The 20,916-nt window shown below is 54.7% G+C and overlaps 1 protein-coding gene across 1 annotated transcript; it reads left to right on the top strand.

Annotated features, from left to right (window-relative positions):
- On the top strand, nt 10,922-20,375 carry MATN1 (matrilin 1, cartilage matrix protein). Its single transcript, XM_021095733.1, has 8 exons — nt 10,922-11,196; nt 13,106-13,452; nt 14,858-15,080; nt 16,055-16,180; nt 16,643-17,059; nt 17,912-18,064; nt 19,168-19,248; nt 19,883-20,375. The coding sequence occupies exons 1-8, from the start codon at nt 11,103-11,105 to the stop codon at nt 19,930-19,932; spliced, it is 1,491 nt and encodes a 496-aa protein (XP_020951392.1). The 5' UTR covers nt 10,922-11,102; the 3' UTR covers nt 19,933-20,375.

The raw sequence follows: 20,916 nt of genomic DNA, 5'->3' as shown, positions 1-20,916 counted from the left end.
AGCCTTGCGTGCTCATCAGGAAGAGGCCCTGGCGCTGTGGCTGTCTGTCCTGAGGACCTGCTGAGGTGACACTCCCACCCCCTGTTACCCCCACCCCTGGCCTGAAGCCAAGGACAGGCTGAGATGTATGGTTGGGACTGTGCCCTGTGGCCCAGCTGCTGGGAGGGGCTGGCCCGAGGAGCAGGAAATAGCTGCGTTTGGGGAAGTCACGTGGCCCGGCCAAGCCAGGCCAGCCCGCCATCGCTGGGCAGCCGTGACCGTGGCCCTATCAATGCCCCATTTGAGGCTCATACAGGGGAGCTTTGACAGGGCCTTTTGGACCCACTGAGAGGGTCTGTTTGAGCTACATGCCCGGAAAGGAGCTGGCCCCAGGAAAGAGGGGCTGCGTGCCGCCTGGGCAGGTGAGGGCCTCCCAGATGGACGGGCTGTCTCTCGGAGGGAAGGAAAGTGGACCCAATCAAACCCTTGTGGCCAAGGGGGAGAGAGCACCCCAGTTTCTCAGAGCTGTGATAGTTGCAGGACCGGTCCCGGTCATTGAGCTGGCTTTTCCGTGTGTCGCATCTCTAAGACCCTCCCCTGGACCCATGTGCAGGTGCCGCCCAGGGATGCTTCCTGAAGCTCAGGGCAGACAAGCCACACACCCAAAGTCACCATCAGTGGAGGGACAGAACTGGGCTTTGACTCCCTGATGGAGCCTGAGCTCCTCCCTCTGGTCCTTGCTGGCCCACCTTGGCCACCTTGCAGGGCCAGCCGAGTGAGGACATGACTCTCAACCCTTGGAAAACACCTTGAAGACGAGGGCTGAGGCATGATCATCCTTGTGCACCTAGCACCGAGGACAGGCCTGGTTCCAGAGACCCGCGCAGCTTGTGGTGGAGGACGGGGGCGCCGCTGTGGGTGCAGGGCCCAGACAGAAGGTGATGGGGAAGGGGTGCCGGTGAGGGATGTTGGGGGCACACACTCAGGCTGTGGCCAGAGGGCTGGGTGGATTCACAAGGCATTTGAGAGGCAGGACCTGCAGGGCAGAACAGAGGAAGAGGATGGTCACAGGACTGGGACCCAGGTTTGGAGAGCATATATGGTGGTGGAACCTGGTTCTGAGCTGAGGACACAGGGTGGGGCACAAAAGGTGCACTGAACTCTACATCTGAGCTACCTTGGGGACCTCAAGGACCTTGGGTACTCAGGAGGCAGCTGTGTCTATAGGTGTGGGGTCAGAAGAATGAGGAAGGAGGGCCATCTGTGGACATGTGGGTGGGATGTCACGTGGGTGGCGTGTCACCAAGGTTCAGGAAGGTGTTACCCCATCAGTGGGATGTGATGCTGACCTCCGGCCGCTCAGGGATGCCCTTCCGTGAAAGCCCGTGCCTCCTTGCCCTGTCCAGCCCCTGGCTTCCAGCCTTCCTGAACACCTGTAGGGCCCGAGACCAAGACAGTGGGCGTGATGCCCGAGGAACCACGGGAGAGGGTGGTTCACACACGTGGATGCTGTGGCCTGAAGGGGCCATAAAGAGGATGGGCGGTGTGGCTACAGTGCAATAGCCCAGGTGGTGGGGCTGAGGAAGATATGCCTCTGCAGGTGCGGAAGTCTTGCCTGGGGCTTATGGGCAAGTTGTCCACTTTGTGGGGTCTCCGGTGACTTTGGGGGAGACCAGTGATTCATGGCCAATCAGTCAGTGACATCTCCAATTTGCAATGACTTAAGTCACAAGAAAAGCCGTCCCTGGGTGAAGGGAGCTGGGCCTGGGGGCTGTGGGAGCCCCTACTCAGTGCAGCGGCTCTGGGTCTCTGTGGCCACAGACCGCACCCACCGCCCGCCTGGATGGGCTCCCTGGGAGCCCATGCTCACATTCCAGCCTCTCCCCTGGGACTCCAGGAGGAAGCCTCCTGGAACCTTTCAATAGGCAGTGGGCTTGGCAGAGAGCAGCCTGCACAAGGGCGCCACAGCCCTAAACAAACATCTGGTGAACAGTTTTGCTGCTGCCTCCCTGGCCCAGGTGGTCAAGCAGACATTGACCTTGCAGTTTCCTCTGCTCCATGTGCTGGGGGGAAGGTGAGGCGGGGGGTGGGGGTGGGGGACAGTCCAGGCAGGGAGACAGTCTGGGCAAAGGCTTGGGGACTACAAGTCAGGGAGTGACGCCAGCCTGCAAGTCTCCCCTCTGACAACTCACAATTTACACACCACAGTGCCTTCAACCTTGACCTTGGCAGGGCCAAGGCCCTGAAACTGTCTACATAGGTGGACCTGAATTCCCATTAAAGGCTTTGCAGAAAAATCAAGGTATTTGAAGGGGCTTCAGGTGGGACAATGAAAGGAACAGGAACCTGCCAGGAATGTCAGAGGGCACCTTCCAGCTCCTTTGCCCTGGAAGTGACGTCCGGTGTCAGGTGTCCTGGGGGAGCGTGGGAGGAACGATTGAGATGTTTCTGGCATTGGACACCCTTACAAAGGCTGTGGGTGGAACAACCTCGATGCTGTAACCTTCCCTGGTGGCCCTAAGAACAGAGCCAGACCTGGCTCTCAAGTGATCAAACAAACCCCACAGGGCGTTCATGGCTGAAGGCGCCCCGAGGATGGGCCTGGAGACTCAGCTAGAAGGGTCACCCCCCCCACCCACACCCCCCTGTAGTTTTGGTGTGTTCATTACACCTAGTCCTCCCCACATGGACCCTGAAGCAACTTGCCCTGAACTGAAAAATGCCCCCTTTTTTTTTTTTTTTTCTTTTCGAGATCTGTTTTTTAAAAAATTCTTTTAGATATACACCTAGAATTTGGCCGTGCTGAAACATAATGTTCCAAGCCAATTTTTAATTTTTTTTTTTTTTTTTGGTCTTTTTGCCACTTCTTGGGCCGCTCCCTGGGCATATGGAAGTTCCCAGGCTAGGGGTCAAATTGGAGCTGCAGCTGCCAGCCTACGTCAGAGCCACAGCAACGCAGGGTCCGAGCCGTGTCTACAACCTACACCACAGCTCACGGCAACGCTGGATTGTTAACCCACTGAGCAAGGTCAGAGATTGAACCCGCAACCTCATGGTTCCTAGTCGGATTCGTTAACCACTGCGCCACGATGGGAACTCCCAATTTTTAATTTTTTGAGAAACCAGTCATCCTGTCTTACACAGTGGCTGAAACAATCTAATTTCAGTGAACAAAGGTCCCGTTCACGCCTCCTTCTCACCCGTGCTTGTTTTGTCCTGTCTTGTTTGTTTGTTTGTTTTTGGCCGCATCCATGGCATGTGGAAGTTCCTGGGCCAGGGATCCACTCCAAGCCACAGCTGTGACCTACGCCACAGCTGCGGCAACACCGGATTCTAACACAGCACGATCACAAGTTGCTGCAGAGACAAAGCCCTGATCCGCGACCTGCTGCACCACAGTGGGAACTCCTTATCTTGTCTTTTTTTTTTGTTTTTGGTCTTTTTAGGGCCGCACCTGCGGCATATGGAGGTTCCCGGGTTAGGGGTCAAAACAGGGCTACAGCTGCTGGCCTACACCACAGCCACAGCAATGTGGGATCTGAGCCTTGTCCGAGAGCTACACCACAGCTCATGGTAACGCTGGATCCTTAACCCACTAAGCGAGGCCAAGGATCGAACAGCATCCTCGTGAATACTGGTCGGGTTCATTAACCGCTGAGCCACAACAGGACGCCTTATCTTGCCTTTTTAATGATGGCCATTTTAACAAGTGAGAGGGGATAGCTTGTAGTTTGATTTGCATTTCTCTGCTCATCAGTAACATCAAGCATCTTTTATATATCTGCTGGCCTTTAGGATGCAAATATGTATTTACTTCCTCTGTCCATTTTGGAATGAGATTTTTTTTGAAGTATAAAAATTGAAATACAAGATTCTACTAGTTTCAGATTTATAATCAGGTGATTCAGATATAATTTTTTTCAGATTATTTTCCATCATAGGTTATTATAAGAAATTGCATATCGTTTCCATGTTATGCAGTAAATCCTTGCTGTCTATTTTATATGTAGCGGTGTGTATCTGTTAATCCCTCACTCTCAATTTTTCCCTTCTCCGCTCCCTTTTCTCTTTGGTAACCACAAGTCTGTTTTCTATGTCTGTGAGTCTGTTTCTGCTTTGTAAATAGACTCATTTGTATTCTAAAACCATAGTTCCTCATCAATCCCCTTGTTCTGTGTCCATTTATATCACCTGGTATGGGCAGAATTCTAAGAAGCCTCCAATGACCTAGGACCATGTCTAGCTCTCGCCACGTGAGTGTGGGCGGAGCCTGACTATGTTGGGATAGTGATTCCTGGGATTGGGTTGTGTTATGTGATAAATTGACCAGAAGAAAGGGATATTAGTCTGGGTGAGCCTGACCTGATCAGGTGATCCTTTAAAAGGCACTGGGCTCTTTTGGAAGAGGGGACTTGGTGTGGGAGAGATGAGAAGCATGGGAGGCCTGGTGGGGGGAACCACATGACAAGGAATGGCGGGCGGCCCCTGGGAGCTGAGTGACCCCTGGGTAACAGCCAACAAAAGAACCAGCAGGGGACATTCAGTCTGACAACCACAAGGAACTGAATTCTGCTAACCACTGTGTGAGCTGGAAAGAGGTTCTCCAGCTCCAGAAAAGAACAAAGAGACAGCTTGATTTCAGCCTTGGTGAGGCCCTGAACAGAGAACCCAGACTTTTGACCTTCAGGAATTGAGGAAACATATTTGCACTGTGTTGAAGCTGCCAAGTTTGTAGTAATTGGTTGCAAAGCGATGAAGAAGGAATGAGCACCCCCTTCTCAATTTGGAGGAAGCTTTATTTTTCCCTCTTCACCGTCTAAGTGGCAGCAGCAATGATCCTGCATGTCTGAAGTCTTGGTCAGTGTGGATCAGAGTTTAGAGACTGAAGGATGAACCAGGGGAGCCAACCACTGTTTATGCATCTTCACCTGCTCTTTTCAGGTCTCCAGAGGCTCTGTTTTGAGGCTGAGGGGAAAACCACAGGTATTTCAGGCAGCATGAAAATAGAGGCTATGCCCTCTTGGAAAATGAGGAAAAAATATATTCTCTTCGGCTAGCTGGAGGAGTATATTAAATTCAAAGCTCCAATTTTTAAGAGGGAAAGAGAAAAGTTGAAATGCCACAGGGGAGTTCCCGTTGTGGCTCCGCAGAAATGAATCTGACTAGTATCCATGAGGACGTAGGTTCGATCCCTGGCCTCGCTCAGTGGGTTAAGGATCCAGTGTTGCCGTGAGCTGTGGTGTAGGTGGCAGACACGGCTTGGATTCTGTGCTGTTGGGGCTGTGCTGGTGTAGGCTGGTGGCTACAGTTCCAATTTGACCCCTTGCCTGGGGACCTCTATATGCCACAGGTATAGCCCTAAAAAAACAAAACAAAACAAAAAAAGGACCAAAAAAAAAAAAAAAATGAAATGCCACTGGGAGCTGGCAGCAGGCTGGCAAGGGGCTGAACTCCATGTGTTGACCTCACCTGCCCCACCTGTTGGGGGCCTATTCTCTCCCATCCCAGGAGGCCCCAAACGCATCCTCATCTCGGACCCCAAAACTTTGCTGAAGTCTCACTCCCCCACCCCAGCAGATCCTGAGACAGGAACTTGGGTGTAGGCTGTTTATTTGGGAGGTGGTCCAGGGAAGTATGGTGGGAGGGGAAGTGAGGCAGGGAAGGGACAAAGGCCAATAAAAATTACGTCACTCCTGCTGGGGACCCTTTGAGGAACCATGAGGAGCACAGCTCAGGACTGTCCAGTGGCTACTGGGGAAGCTGGGCCATTTATCCAGGCTTCCACCCCTCGCTGGCTGAGGCTTGCCTTGCTGGTGGTCGGGTGTAGGGGACCCACCTGCGGCAGCTGTCTGTGACCCCAACGGTGGGCGGAAGGGCGGTGGCTGGGTGCCAGTAGGGTCTGCTGGAGCTCCTGGGGCTCATCATAGCCCTCTCCTCCAAAGGCTCACTTCCTCTTCCGGCGTGATTGACAGCAGGACTTCCGAGTTTCCTTCAGAGTCTGAGGTTTAAGGTTTGACCAAATGAGTCACTACTGATTGAGAAGAAACCGATAATGCGCTGCGGCCAGAGGAAGAGTCTGCTTCCCCACTGTCTCCTGGGGCCAGAGTCCCCAAGACCAGTGAGTAAGGTCCGAAAAGGAATCTGCTGCAATTAGGGACTGAAATGTGCTCTGAGAAGATGGACCAGGCAGCCACTCATTCTGCGGCAGAGAAGTGGGGGCCCAGGGGGAGACCGGCAGAGGCCTGGAAAAGTGACAAGAACCAGATTTTTTAAATTGCCTTTTTATTTAATTTAATTTATTTTTTTATTTTAAGGCTGTACCTGCAGGCTAGGGTGGAATCAGAGTTGTAGCCGCTGGCCTACACCACAGACACGTGGGATCTGAGCCACATCTGCAATATGCCCAGCTTGCAGCAAGGCCAGATTCTTAATTCACTGAGCAAGGCCAGGGATTGAACCCACATCCTCACAGATACAAGGCAGGTTCTTAACCTACTGAGCCACAATGGGAACTCCCAAGAAACAGATTTTGAAGGACCTCAAATGCCCACCTGAGCTTGAATATTCATCCAGAGGTGCTATAGGGCCTGGGAAGGTGACAGAGTGAGTCCCACCTCCCACCCCCAGAGTCACTCCATCCCTAGGTGGAGACAGGTGATGTGTGCTCCTTGTCTCTCTCTTGTCTGTGTGGTTGGAGACGAGGACGTGGAAATGATGGGCCAGCAAGACGGAGGCAGCTTTTGGGAGGTCTGTCCAGCCCTGGACTGCATCACGTGAGAGAAACAGGCCCTTGTGTTGAGCCACTGTGATCTGAGGGCTTGCTTGTTACTGTAACTTAGCCTAGTCTATGCTGACTAATACAAGAAGGCCTTGTGAAAACAGTAAACACTTTGATATGTTTCTGTCTCAACCATATCCCTTGACATTGGCATTGGGACCCCAACTTTGCAGACATATGCCGAAGAGCAGAAGAGGGAAGGGATTCACTTGAAGTCCACACTGCTGCAGGTGGCAGAACCTGGGCTCCAACCCAGCTCTCTCTGATTCCCCAATTTTTCCACCTCATAGGATTTCTCAATGTCTGGCATGCGTGCTGCTGGCAGGATGCAAGAGATTTTTTGCTGATAGGTGGAGGAACAAATTAAATTTCATTAGAGTTGATTTGAAGGCATGTTAGAATAAACATGTAAATTGTACATCAAGTCAGTGATTTCATGGATATTATTTCTTAGGAGAAGGAGAAAGGCTTATCCAAGAGAAATTAGAGAGAAAGATTAAATAAATATTCATAAAGGGGGATGTGGCTCCAGTAAATAGTGACGAAGGTCGGGGAGGATGAGGGATGATGGTCCGGGAGGATGGAGGATGGTGGTTGGGGAGGATGGGGGATGGTGCTCGGGAGGATGGGGGATGGTGGGCAGGGAGGATGGGGGATGGTGGTCGGGGAGGATGGGGGATGAAGGTCGGGGGGATGGGGGATGATGGGCAGGGAGGATGGAGGGGACAGGCAGCCCTGGAGCTTGCTGCATCCAGGGCTACCCAGATTTGCTCTTTAGGAAAAGAGCTGAGCTGGAGGCATAGGAGTGGGGGTGGGGCTGTGTGCTTTCCTCTGACCCACACTCAATGGATCCCAGAAGCTCTCTCTTGGATAAAACTCTAAAGGCCTTAAATTTCTGGAAACCTGAGGTGTGTGAAAACAAGGAGAGGGAACAGGGGGAGCCGTTCACGGCTGCCTGCCTGACTTGGGAGGGGCCTCGATGAAGGCCCCTCGACATGTTTTTTTCTCCCTGGCCCATACTGGACATACTGCTCTCGGTTTTGATTCCGGGGGGCAAAATGTTTCCCATTTTAAAAACGCAAATATTTATTTTCTTTCCTCAATGTATATACTCAACTTCCAGGGCTCCCCACCAAGCCTTCGCTCCCACGATGGAATGTTAAAGTGGCCCCTTTTGGGGGGAGCCCATCTCTGTTCCTGAAAAGCTAACCTGTAGCGTATTTCTGTGGCTCCACTCATGAGCAAAGTGACACAGAAAAGGCGCCTGTGTTCCTCCGAGGAGCCCATAGAACTGCCATTCAGAGATGGAGCTGAAAGAGCTGTTTCACGAGTCCAGCGGCTGCCCCGGCCAAGAGGGCTTTGTACCCTGAGTCCGGACACAGCCCTGTCCATCGGGGAGAGGGGCGGTGGGCGAGGGGACTCCGGCTCACGTTCTGCTCGTCCACCTTCTGCGGGGGTGGGGTGCCTCTCTCCCCATCACCATCGGGGTCCCTGTCTCTCCAGCCCCACCTCTGTTGGTTAACACGGAAACGGACCCCGTTAGTGATGAGTTCCTTCTTAAGACACTTCTTCATTTGCTTACCAGGTACCCTGTCCAGGCACCACGCCAGGTGGGCAGGGGGTATCCACTGGTGACTGAGACAGGCAGCACCCCTGCTCAGAGGGACCTGACACCCTCCGGGGTGGGGGTGAGGGTGGGGGCAGGTAACGCATTCATAACACGATTTGGGGAAGTGATAAGAGCCACAGTGACAATGCCTTGCGGCATCATGAGAAAATAATTAGACTCACACGTTGTAGGGAGAAAAGAAATCTGCTCAACAGGTTTTTGGAATTGGGGAGAGTGGTGGATTGTGAATAAGTGCAACAAAAATGAGAAAAGCCAGAGGGGGAGTTCCCGCTGTGGCTCAACAGAAACAAATCTGACTAGGAACCATGAGGACTCAGATTCAATCCCTGCCCTTGCTCAGTGAGTTAAGGATCTGGCGTGTCAGTGAGCTGTAGTTGTGGTGTAGGTCAGCATCTTCAGCTCTGATTCGACCCTAGCCTGGGAATCTAAAAAGACAAAAAAAAAAAAAAAAGGCCAGAGGAAAATGTTTTTCATGTCCATGTTCCCTAAGGCGGGGCAAAGGGGGAGGAGACCTGAGTTCCAAGCTTGGCTCCGCCCCTAAACTGGCTGGGTGGCTTTAGGCAAGTCATGAACCTCTCTGATCCTCAGTTTCCTCATCTGACAAATGGGCTAATATGGCGGGATCTGTCGACCTCACAGGACTGTTGAGGGAAGAAAGGAGACAGAGTGGTAGAGTGAGTGGGTGTCACGTGTGGAAGGGACTGCGATGGCCATAATTGTGATGAAGACTTGTGACAACGTTGGCTGATCAGCTGTGCCCAGCAATCACTTTTTTAAAAAATAAAAGTCTACATTTCCTTTTATTGGGGTATAGCTTATGTCAAGTGACGCACACAGGTCTTAAGTATCAGTGGATTTACCCCCAGAAAGAGGATAAACTTTCAGCCTGCATCTCCACCTCCGTCGTCTCATCGCTTCCGCACGTGGTCCCAGGGAGGCAGGCAAGCCAAGAGCTACCATTGCCTTGTCACCTTGCATGACGACAAGCTGAGGCTCAGAGAGGCCAAGTCACCAGCTCTAGGTCACACTAGGTCACTCTAGGAAGTGAATTTGCAGGTGGGTCCCTCCCTTGACCAAGACCACACTCGTTCTACTCTATGCCACCCCCCACTGGACCAAGATGCAAGGGTGGAAACCATTCCTGGTTAATATTTCTTTACTTACAAACCTTTATTTTGGCCTCCTCTGGGCAGCTCCTGGGCTGGGCCCAGATGCAGAGAAGAATCAATCAGAGGCTTATCCTGGGAGTTCCCTTTGTGGCTCAGTGGTTAATGAACCTGACTGAGAACCATGAGGATGCTCAGTGGGTTAAGGATCCAGCGTTGCCGTGATCTGTGGTGTAGGTCACAGATGCAGCTTGGATCTGGACGTTACTGTGGCTGTGGTCTAGGCCAGCAACTGCAGCTCTGATTTGACCCCTAGCCTGGGAACATCCATATGCCATGGGTGCGGCCCTAAAATAGCCAAAAAGAAAAAGAAGAAGAAGAAGCTTATCCCCTTGTGAGTGGGACAGACAATGCACAGAAGCAGCAGCGTGGAGGGTCCTAACCCAGGGGAGTTTGGGGGGAGATGGGCATGGGGAAGTCCCCTCCACAAGCTTCCCCTGTGCCAGCAGGGCGGTGAGAGCACCGGCCTGGGCCCTTTCCTGGCATTGACACTTCTTAACCCTATGACTTTATTTTTGGCCACTCCTGTGGCATGCGGAAGTTCTTGGGCCAGGGATCAAACCCAAGCTACAGCAGTGACAACGCCAGATCCTTACCTGAAGAGCCACCAGGGGATTCCAATCAGCTCTGTGACTTGAGACAAGTTACTTTGAAACTCTGCTATTCCATCCCTCATCTGGGAAATGGGGGTAATAATACTGGTTGCCCGACAGGGTTGTCAAGAAAATTAAATGAGACCGATCCCAGCAGTCTGCTCCTCCGATCAGCCCTGCCAGGTAGGTGTCGCTAGCAGCCCCATTTTCCAGATGAGGAATCCACGGCACAGAGAGGTGAAGCCACCTGCCCGCAGTCACACAGGTAGTGTGGAGCAAACCCAGGTCATCTGGCTCCTAGGTCTGTGCTCTCAACATCCTTCCCTGCTGCCTGCACATACTGAGGGCTCCTGTATCTCCATATGCCTTGAAAGATGCTTAGGCAGAGAGTGAGTGGGAGGAAAGGGCATTCCGGGCAGAGTCGTGTGTGTACAAAGACTTAAGGAGGACTTTGAGGATCCAGGCGCAGCTGGAGAGCAGGGTGTATGCGGAGAGGCAGCAGACAGCCTGGGCTGGACCTGGGGAGGTATGTTCAATGAGGAAACGGGTTGGAAGCGTAGGTGGGAGACGGGGGCAGGTGTGGGATGAGGGAGTGGGGCAGGGCTGGGGCGCCAGGCTGTTGCTCTCAGCTTTGCCTGGGCTTGGAGTGGCAGCTTTGGGCCGGTGCAGCCTCCCAGCCCTGGAGGAGCCACCCTCCGCCCACCTGAGATTTCCTGGATTCCAGCAGTAGCTTCTGCAGGCAAAGGAGCCCTTGTGGTCAGAGGGGCCCCCGGAGCCCAGGCCAGGCGGCTCCCGCACACACACCTCCATTCAGCCCAGCCCCGCCCCTCGAGGGGGCCTCCGGGCTGGGAGGCTGGGCGGGCAGTGAGCTTGATAAGACCTGGGCCCCGCTGGCCCCGCAACCGCGCCGCTGCTGGCCCCGCAACCGCGCCGCTGCTGCCCACGCCACCAGAACCATGAGGGTGACCTGTGGCCCCAGCCCTGTGCTCTGTGGCTTGCTGCTGCTGCTCCAGGCCCCCCACACACTTGGTCTCGCCCCCCTGTCCAGAGGTGAGGGGGTTCTTGGGAGATGGGGGGACCCCGGGCACTAGGACAGACAGAGGCTAAGTGGGGTCCAGGATGGGGAGAGGGGCAGGGTGGCTGGGGTGGCCCGGAGGCTGGCCCAAGAGCAGACAGAGAGGGTGACATGGCCAAGGGCCGGGTGGTCCTGTCAGTTCTGTCCAGGGAGGGGGCGTGAATGGGCCTCTCGGGGCCTCTCTCTGGGCTTCCCAGCTCCCTGGCTGCCTGCAGGGACCCTGCACATGGCAGGGACCTCGGTCTTCTGGGTCACTGAGGGCAGAAGCTTTCCAGATAGCCCGCACCAGGCGCAGGGCTGAGCTCTCTGATGACTGCAGATCTGGGGTGGGGGGTGGGGGGTGGCAGGATAACAGTCCCCCTTTCTCCAGCCCTTCCAGCATATTCTGGATGGGGCTCCCTATCAGCTGTACCACCCCCAGAGCTTTGGCCTTGGGTGCTGAATCCTGGAATGCCTAATTCCTCCTGGGGAAATTGTAAGAGCTGCTGTGTAAGAGGGGAGATGCTGTGTAAGATACACAGAGGGAAAAATCTCAGAGCCTCACAAGTCTCTGCTCCGTGTGTGGCCAATTTCCTCCCCCTCTCTGGGCCTCAGTGTACCCATCTGTCGCCTCAGTTAGTGGGAAGCAGGAAGCCAGCTGCAAAGCGATTTCTGAGGTCCCTTGAGAAACTTGGATGCTTAGGACACCGTGGCTGGGTGGCTGGGGGGGTCCAGGACACCTGGCCTTTCTCCATTCTTCCTACATCACTGCATGTGAGGTGTTCAGACTCAGCGTGGGACAGAGAGGGTGGCCTTTTGTCCTGAGTCCTGCCTGACTGCAGGTCCAGGCTTGTGACAACATCAAGCATGAAGCCTATTCTCCCCTCTGGATAGATGAGAAAAGGGATGCTTCAAAGGTGCAGTGAGCTGCCCAGGGCCACGGAGCAGCTGGGCCGGGACTTGGACCCCTGTCTGTGCACTCCAGCTCCGTGTACTGCCTAGTGGGTGGTGCTGCTGCCCAGGCTGCCTGCAGAGACATTGCTCCTCGGGTGTGTCTTGGTCAGGCTGCCAAGGTGGCCACTAAGAACTCCCACCTTTTTTTCTCTTCTTGGACACCGGCTGGCAGGTTCTGCTGAGTTAAGGCAAACGGAGTCCATTCTGCTGATTGGCTTTGATGTTCAGATGAAAGAGGCCATATTAATGAGCGCTGTGCAGGCCTTTGAAGGCCACCTGTTGTGAGCACTGTGTGGGGCCACCTTCCATGCCCTCCTGCCCACCCGGGGAAAGAGCTGCCCCTTGTTCATGGCGGCCACCTGGGCTGCAACCTGAGCTATGGAGGCTACTTTGTGCTTTGTGCTCAACACCCTGTGTGCCCAGCCCTGTGCTGGCACCCCTGTGTACTACTGCTTGTCTCCAAAGATCCTGTGAGGAGTTCTTGGTGTAGCACAGCGGAAATGAATCTGACTAGGAACCATGAGGTTGTGGGTTTGATCCCTGGCCTCGCTCAGTGGGTTAAGGATCCAGCATTGCTGTGAGCTGTGGCGTAGGCTGGCAGTTGTAGCTCTGATTGGACCCCTAGCCTGGGAACCTCCATGTGCCATGGGTGTGGCCCTTAAAATAGCAAAACAAAAACAAAGCCCGTGAGGAAGGGACCACCTGCTTATTGTCCAGACAGGAAACTGAGGCTCAGAGAGGAGTAGATGCCATTCAACCCCTGTCTTTCCCACGGGCCGAGTTGGGGGCCTCTGGCAAGTCGCTGGCTCCAGTGTCCTAGGACCCAGCCAGCCTGGCTCCCCCTGGGCTGCTCTGCCCGAGGCCTTGGGTCCAGAACTAAGCAGCTTCTGGTGCTCAGCTCCTTTGCCAGAGTGTCTCTGGTCCAGCCTCCTGGTCTCTGCCCCCTCCCAGGGCCCCTCTGCCGGACCCGGCCCACGGACCTGGTGTTCGTGGTGGACAGCTCACGCAGCGTGCGGCCCGTGGAGTTTGAGAAGGTGAAGGTGTTCCTGTCCCAGGTCATCGAGTCGCTGGATGTGGGGCCCAATGCCACCCGCGTGGGCCTGGTCAACTACGCCAGCTCCGTGAAGCAGGAGTTCCCGCTGAGGGCACACAGCTCCAAGGCTGCGCTGCTGCAGGCGGTGCGCCGCATCCAGCCGCTGTCCACGGGCACCATGACGGGTCTGGCCATCCACTTCGCCATCACGAAGGCCTTAAGTGATGCCGAGGGTGGTCGCCCCAGGTCCCCCGACATCAGTAAGGTAGGGACTCAAGGGACTGTGGCAGCATGTGGCCGTGAATAGTCACAGCTAGGTTTTCAGTGACGGGCGCCTGGGCCTCTGGCAGGGAAGACATTTGGCAAGATTGCTCCCCAGGGGGCCTGAGCTAATGATACTAAAAATAATGCTGGCCCGGGAGTTCCTGTTGTGGTTCAGTGGTAATGAACCTGACTAAGACTCATGAGGATGCGGGTTTGATCGCTGGCCTTGCTCAGTGGGTTAAGGATCCTGCGCTGCTGTGAGCTGTGGTGTAGGTCGCAGACACAGCTCGGATCTCATGTGGCTGTGGCTGTGGTGTAGGCTGGCAGCTGTAGCGCCTATTCAATCCCTAGCCTGGGAAGCTCCATATGCTGCAGGTGTGGCCCCAAAAAGCCAAAAAGCCAAAAAAAAAAAAAAAAAAATTAATTCATGCCGTCCCTTCCCACCTCTTCCCACGAACCACTTCACATGGGCCTCACCACAACCCCTGTCTCCAGATGAAGGAATGGCTCAGGAAGGTGAGCTGTGACTTAAGGAGTGGCATTTCTGACCCAGGCCTGTCAGGTTACCAGAACAGGGGGTCGGGCACCGGGCCAGGGGTGGGGAACCAGGAATGAGAAAGCAGACTCGGGTCAGAAGGAGAACAGCAGCCAAGGGGGCTGGGTGCCAAGTCCTAGGCTCCAGCAGAGCTGTGAGGACCCCACTTCAGGGCACGCTCAGTCACGAGGTCCGAGGGCAGGGCTCAGAGCCAGGGTCTCCTCCTGCTGCCCTTTCCAGGGTACAGCACACAGGAGCATTATGGGAGGGGAAGCGTTTTCCTTTTAGGAAAGGGGAAGTAGTATCTTGGGGAACAGAGGGGGAAAAGGCGGCATCTTTTTTCATTCCTTAAGCATGAATATCAGAATGGGTTTCTCTCTAGGGGCGCACAAGGGAAGATGGGCAGGCAGGAGGAATAGCTATTTGTTAGCCTCTGCCTCCCTCTGGTGGCCAAAGCGTAGAACTGCACGGTGTTGGGCACACAGGTTTGGCCTTGCAGTCGGAGGCCCCAGTCTGACCAGGTATGGGGTAGAGACAGCCCTCGTCGCCAGGCAGTCACAGAGTTGCCTGCCCGATGGAGGAGACACCCAGAGGCCGAAATCAAATAGGAGGACACCTCAGCCACTTCTCTCAGTGAGGGGAAACCGGTCTCCTCTTCCACTATCCAGGTTTTTTCCCTGGTCCAAAAACCTGGCGGTGAGTCAGGTCCACCTGCCACCGGCTAGCCCTGTGACCCAGACTAGTCCCTCCTCCCCTCTGGGCCAATCTCCTCTTCTGCCAACCGTCCTGGGGAGGACTGGAGGGCCAAACGGCCTGCCCAGCGCTGGTAGGGAGGCCAGAGCCTCACAGGCATCCCGCGTGTGTGTCTCAGGTGGTCATCGTGGTGACGGACGGGAGACCCCAGGACAGCGTGAGGGACGTGTCTGCACGGGCCCGGGCCAGCGGCATTGAGCTGTTCGCCATCGGCGTGGGCCGCGTGGACAAGGCCACGCTGCAGCAGATCGCTAGCGAGCCGCAGGACGAGCACGTCGACTACGTGGAGAGCTACAGCGTCATCGAGAAGCTGTCCAAGAAGTTCCAGGAGGCCTTCTGCTGTGCGTGGGGCGGGAATGGACGAGGCTGGGGATGGCGGTGGGGAAGGGAGGGCCTGGGGGGAGCGGGTACGGGTGTGTGGGCGGAGCCAGGATCTGCCGCGGAGCGGAGACGGGGAGCGTGGGGGCGGGGCCTGGGCGGGGCGGGGGGGGGGGCGCTGAGATGGAGCCGACATCGGGGGCGGAGCCAGGGCTGGGGGCAAGGCCTAAGTGTGTCGGAGGCGAGGCTGGAACCAGTGCCTGGGGCGGGGAGGAGGCAGGTCACATCTGGGGGCTGTCCCCAGCCCGGGGTTGAGGGACGTGGGGAGAGGCGACCCCTAGAGCCCTTTATGTGGTAGAGTCCTTGCAGGGATTAAAGAGGGGTCTAAAAACAGCCTGTGCTACTTGGTTGCGGGTGGGGAGTGGGTTGGGGTGCTAGAGTCTTCTGCGACGTGGGAGAATCCGAGGAGCCTGGGCCTTGGGCAGGAGAAAGTTCAGGAGTTTTTTGCAGACGAGAGGTGGGGCTTTGGGGGGGTCTTTGGAGGGGATGGGTTGGAAGACACAGGATCTCCGGTGGGGGCGGGGGCAGGGCAAGGACGTTCTCCCGTTTGTGAAATGGGTCTCGGAAGAGCATAAATCTCATAGTGAGAATTCAAGGAAATCATGCGCGGGTCCAACGCTCCATACGTGATATTTAACAAGTATTTGTCGAGCGTCTTTCATGTGCTGTGCTCATTGCTGCATGCGTTGTTTTGGACACTTGGAATCCAGCAGGGAATAAAAGGTCTGAAAGTTCCCCACCCGTGTGGCCGATACCTTTTTAGAAGGAAGTTTTAGTGTATTATCAGCAATATTGCCTTGGTGATTCTGGTTCTGGGCTGAGGGTCTGGGACCTAGTTGGGGGCCTCAGTTTCCCTGGAGCATGTGAGGGTCCACCCTGGTTGTGATGTCCAAAGCCCCGTGACCGTGAGATGCTGAGTCTCCTCTTATCCCCACAGTGGTGTCAGATCTGTGTGCCACGGGGGACCACGACTGTGAGCAGGTGTGCCTCAGCTCCCCGGGCTCCTACACCTGCGCCTGCCGTGAGGGGTTCACCCTGAACAGTGATGGCAAGACCTGCAATGGTCAGTGGGCTGGACGCAGGCAAGCCCGGGGAGGGGCGCGGGGGAGGGGATGTGGCCTTGATCCCTCCCCAGGAAGCCCACCTGAGCCTCCCTGCCCTTTGCCTCTGGACCCGTCTGCAAAGGCGGTGGATGCCTTCTAGCATTTGGTGGCAGCAGAACGTTCTCTTCTCACTGCTATTCTTTCTGTCCCAGTGGGGGGTAGGTTTAGTATGGGGGAAGGAGTCACATAGTCTTGAGTTCAAATCTTGATGCCCCTGCTTCTGAGCTGTGTGATTGAACAGTTTTGAGAACGTTGGGTTCCAATGCTGTAAAATGGGGCCAGGAACTTCGGCTTCCCAGAAGGGATTCTGAGGACCAAAAGGAATGACCCTCTGTACACTTCTTGGGTGGGAACCCAGCCAGGGGTTGGGAGGAAGGACTATATCCTTAAGAGTCGTCTCCCCACCTTCCTACCCTCCCCAGTCTGCAGTGGTGGCGGTGGCAGTTTGGCTACTGACCTGGTCTTCCTCATTGATGGATCCAAGAGTGTGCGGCCAGAGAACTTTGAGCTGGTGAAGAAGTTCATCAACCAGATCGTGGACACGTTGGATGTGTCGGACAAGCTGGCCCAGGTGGGGCTGGTGCAGTACTCAAGCTCGGTGCGCCAGGAGTTCCCGCTGGGCCGCTTCCACACCAAGAAGGACATCAAGGCCGCTGTGCGGAACATGTCCTACATGGAGAAGGGGACCATGACCGGGGCTGCCCTCAAGTACCTCATCGATAATTCCTTCACTGTGTCCAGCGGGGCTAGGCCTGGTGCCCAGAAGGTGGGCGTTGTCTTCACTGATGGCCGGAGCCAGGACTACATTAATGATGCTGCCAAGAAAGCCAAGGACCTTGGTAGGTGCCGCCTGGACCCCGAACACCACTCATGGTCAGGGGTACATACCGAACAGCTCGGCTATAGTTTAGCTTAGTGTTTGTTCTTTTTTTTTTTTTTTTTTCGCTTTTTAGGGCGGCTTCCCATGGCACATGGAGGTTCCCAGGCTAGGGGTCAAATTAGAGCTGTAGCCACAGCTATAGCGATGTCAGATCCGGGCTGTGTCTGAGACCTACACTACAGCTCACAGCCATATCAGGTCCTTGACCCTCTGAGTGAGGCCAGGGATCGAACCTGTGTCCTCATGGATGCTAGTCAGATTCGTTTCCACTGAGCCATGACGGGAACTCCTTAGTGCCTGCTCTGATTAGTGCCCTAACCCAAGTTCAGTGTGAATTAGGAGAGATTGGTTTGTCCAACTCTTTCTTACATGGATGAGGAAACTGAGGCCCCAGAAAAGTAAGTGACTTGTTTTGACGGTCCTTTGATAGGTGGGACTTGGAACTTTTCCAGTTGAATGTTTCCAAGAACCCACCAACTGTGGGCAGGCAACTTTAGGACAAGCCTGAGTCTTGGTTTTCATCACCTATTAAATGAGAATAATAATAACCACCAGATGAATGGTAATGAGGGTTACATGAGATTACAGAGTTCCCAGTAGTAGGAGACAATACATGTCTGACATGCAGGAGAGCCTCAGCACATGTTCATTTCCTCAATGTCTTTGTCCCAGGAATAGTGCTTGCAATTCCAGCATCTGACACCAGGGGGTGCCTGATATTGATGACCTGGGCCATCCCTCTACCCCAGGCTCAGCCCAGTTGCCTGTTCCCATCCATGGCCACCATTACTCATCTTGTTCCTCTTGGCAGGCTTTAAGATGTTTGCTGTGGGTGTGGGCAACGCCGTGGAGGATGAGCTGAGGGAAATTGCCTCGGAGCCCGTGGCAGAGCACTATTTTTACACGGCTGACTACAAGACCATCAACCAGATTGGCAAGAAGTTGCAGAAGAAAATCTGTGTGGGTGAGTGAGGTTAAAAAGGGTGTTGGTAGTTCCTGTCGTGGCGCAGTGGTTAACAAATCCTACTAGGAACCATGAGGTTGTGGGTTCGATCCCTGCCCTTGCTCAGTGGGTTAACGATCCAGCGTTGCCGTGAGCTGTGGTGTAGGTCGCAGACACGGCTTGGATCCCGCGTTGCTGTGGCTCTGGCATAGGCCGGTGTCTCCAGCTCCGATTCAACCCCTAGCCTGGGAACCTCCATATGCCGCAGGAGTGGCCCAAAGAAATAGCAAAAAGACAAAAAAAAAAAAAAAAAAAAAAAAAAAAGAAAGGGTGTTGATGGCAGGGGCAGGTAGAGCTCTGGGTAGGGGTGTGTGAGTGAGTCCTCCTGGACTGGATGTGGGTGGGGGAGATGGGAGCTGAGGTGGCACCCCAAGTTGGCAGGATCCGGAGGAGGCTGGCCAGTCTGACTTTTACAACCAGCAAACATTCATTGAACGCTCTTACACAAGTGCCACTGTTCGCAGCACTCTCCAAACAGGACGTCATTTAATCCTAGTTGGTAGGAATTCTGTTATCCCCATCTTACAGACGGGACAACCCAGGCCAAAGGGGTGAAACAACTTAATAACTGGAGGAGGCAGGATTTGAACCCTGCTACCTCCCCTGGTTCCTAATGGGAAAGAGGATGGATTCCAGAGCCGGATACATGTCTGGGTTTGCGCGTTTGCTTTGACGCTCACTAGCTGTGGGCTATGGGCCAGTCGTTTCGCTTCTCGAGTTCTTGGTTTGTACAATGGGATTAATGATTTCAACCTTAAAGAATTGAGGTGGGGAGTCACTAAGGAGACACAGAGGCCCCCTGACAACAGTCTCCTGCGCGTAGTAGGTGACCAGCGTGAGGACGCTCTTGTTGGAGTTTTTATCAGGGCTTCGAGAGACTGGGAAGACATGGCTCCTTCTGCAGCTCCCGAGAGCTCTGTCTCAAGAACGCCACATGTCTCTCTGCCTTCTCACATCCCCTAAGCCCCCCACCTTCCCCCAAGACAGCCCAGTCCTGGCCCAGCCTCCCCAGCAGGTAACCACTCACCATGTACTTTCTCTTTTCCACCTTCCACCCACCCCAGAGGAAGACCCGTGCGCCTGTGAGTCCATCGTGAAATTTCAGAGCAAAGTGGAGGGTCTGTTGCAGGCCCTGACCAGGAAGCATATCCTTTCCCAGAGGCCTCTGTGGGGCAGGGGGCAGGGTGAGGGGGGCCCTGCAGGGAGAGGCGAGCGCTGTGTCCCCTCGTGTGGTGGGATCGGGGCAGGCTCCCTCTTACCTGCCTCCTGCTGAGGATGGCTGGATGCTGGCCGGATAGGCTGGACCAGCTTTGGTACTGACTCCAAAGCAGAGGCTCCTAGAGGGTAAACAGAGAAACTGAGGCAGAAGCCAAGACCTAGACACCACACACACGCACACACACACACACACACACACACACACGATGCCACAGACCCCCATTTCCCAGGCTCTCGTGACCTGACTACCACCAGTCTCCACTCAGGTGGGGCTGGACCCGCGCAGCTCCCCTGGCTCAGGTGGGACTAGGTGCAGACCCAGGAGCCTAAACCCACAACTGACAGGGCTGGGCTTTCCGGACTCACCGTAACAGCCTGCTTGTTTCTGGAAAGCACGATTTCAAGGGTTGTGGATGTCTAAGTGTTGACACTGGGGAGGACACACACTATGGGGGGGTGGTGGTGAGAGAAGGTCCTGGAAGGGGGGTCCCAAGTGCAGGTGGCTCCCCCATCACTGCCCTGCTCTGGTCAACCTGCATCTTTTCTTAACTCCCAGTCCACTGGAAGCTGTGAGTAAGCGCCTGGCCATCCTGGAGAACAGAATCGTCTAAGGCCACCTGTCCCCCATGGCCTCTCCATCTCCTTGTCCCAAATGCAGCTCACAGAGTCCTGCGTGTGTCCCCTAGAGCCTGGGTTTAGTCTAGTTTTGCCATTTCAGCGAGGGAGGCTTGGGAGGGGCGGGGCCCTGGGATGCCAGGGGGCCCCCCTCCCTCTCCCACTGCTGCTCTGCGAGCCTGGGGGGAGTGTGTTTGAGTGTGCATGTTTGGGAGCGCGTGTGTGTGTGACTGAGGGCGGTGTGTGTCTGGGAGCATGAGTGAGAACACAGGGGTGAGTGTGGGAGGAACTGCGTTTGCTTTTTTTTTTAATCAAAAGCTTAATATATTCCTATTTTTTTAGTTCACCCTTTCCTGATGGCAAGTGCTGTGAACCTCTTTTCTGATTTCTCTATTCCCTCTTGAAAAACCAGTAAATGTGATTTAACTTAAGCACTGAATGGGGCCAGAGGCAGCGTGGTTATTTGGGGATCAGGAGGATGGCGAGAGATGGGGACGATTTCAGGGTGGCAACACGAATGACAGCCACTGCTCCCAATCTGGTTCATGTTTGTCCTGCCTTTTCACTTACAAATTCATTGATGAGGTCTCATTTCACCCTCCCAGCAGCCTTACCCAGAACAGGCTTGACTCACCCCCATTTCATAGATGGGAAAGTCTGAGGGAAGAGATGATTTGTTTGGCAGTGGATCAGTTGGAGAGATAGGGCTTACATCCAGGACTATGAGACATCAAAAGAAAAAGGCATCGGAGAATAAGGGCGATGGTGCCAGATGGGACCATTCATCCATCATTCATTCATTCATGTAGACAACACACAGAGCCCGTGTCCTGTGTCAGGCAGTGGAGAGAAGGTGGCCTATGAGACAGACACAGTCCCATCTCTTAAGGGACTTCAGTTGAGTAGGGTGCCCTGTCACCTTCACCCCAGCTGAAGGAAAAGAGGGTTTCAGAGTTCACTTGTGGCCTAGAGGTTAAGAA

The sequence above is a fragment of the Sus scrofa genome, chromosome 6 (genome assembly GCF_000003025.6).
Source record: "Sus scrofa isolate TJ Tabasco breed Duroc chromosome 6, Sscrofa11.1, whole genome shotgun sequence".
Lineage (NCBI taxonomy): Eukaryota > Metazoa > Chordata > Mammalia > Artiodactyla > Suidae > Sus > Sus scrofa.
Note: the sequence above shows the minus strand (reverse complement) of the source record. Positions and strands in the feature narration are given on the sequence as shown.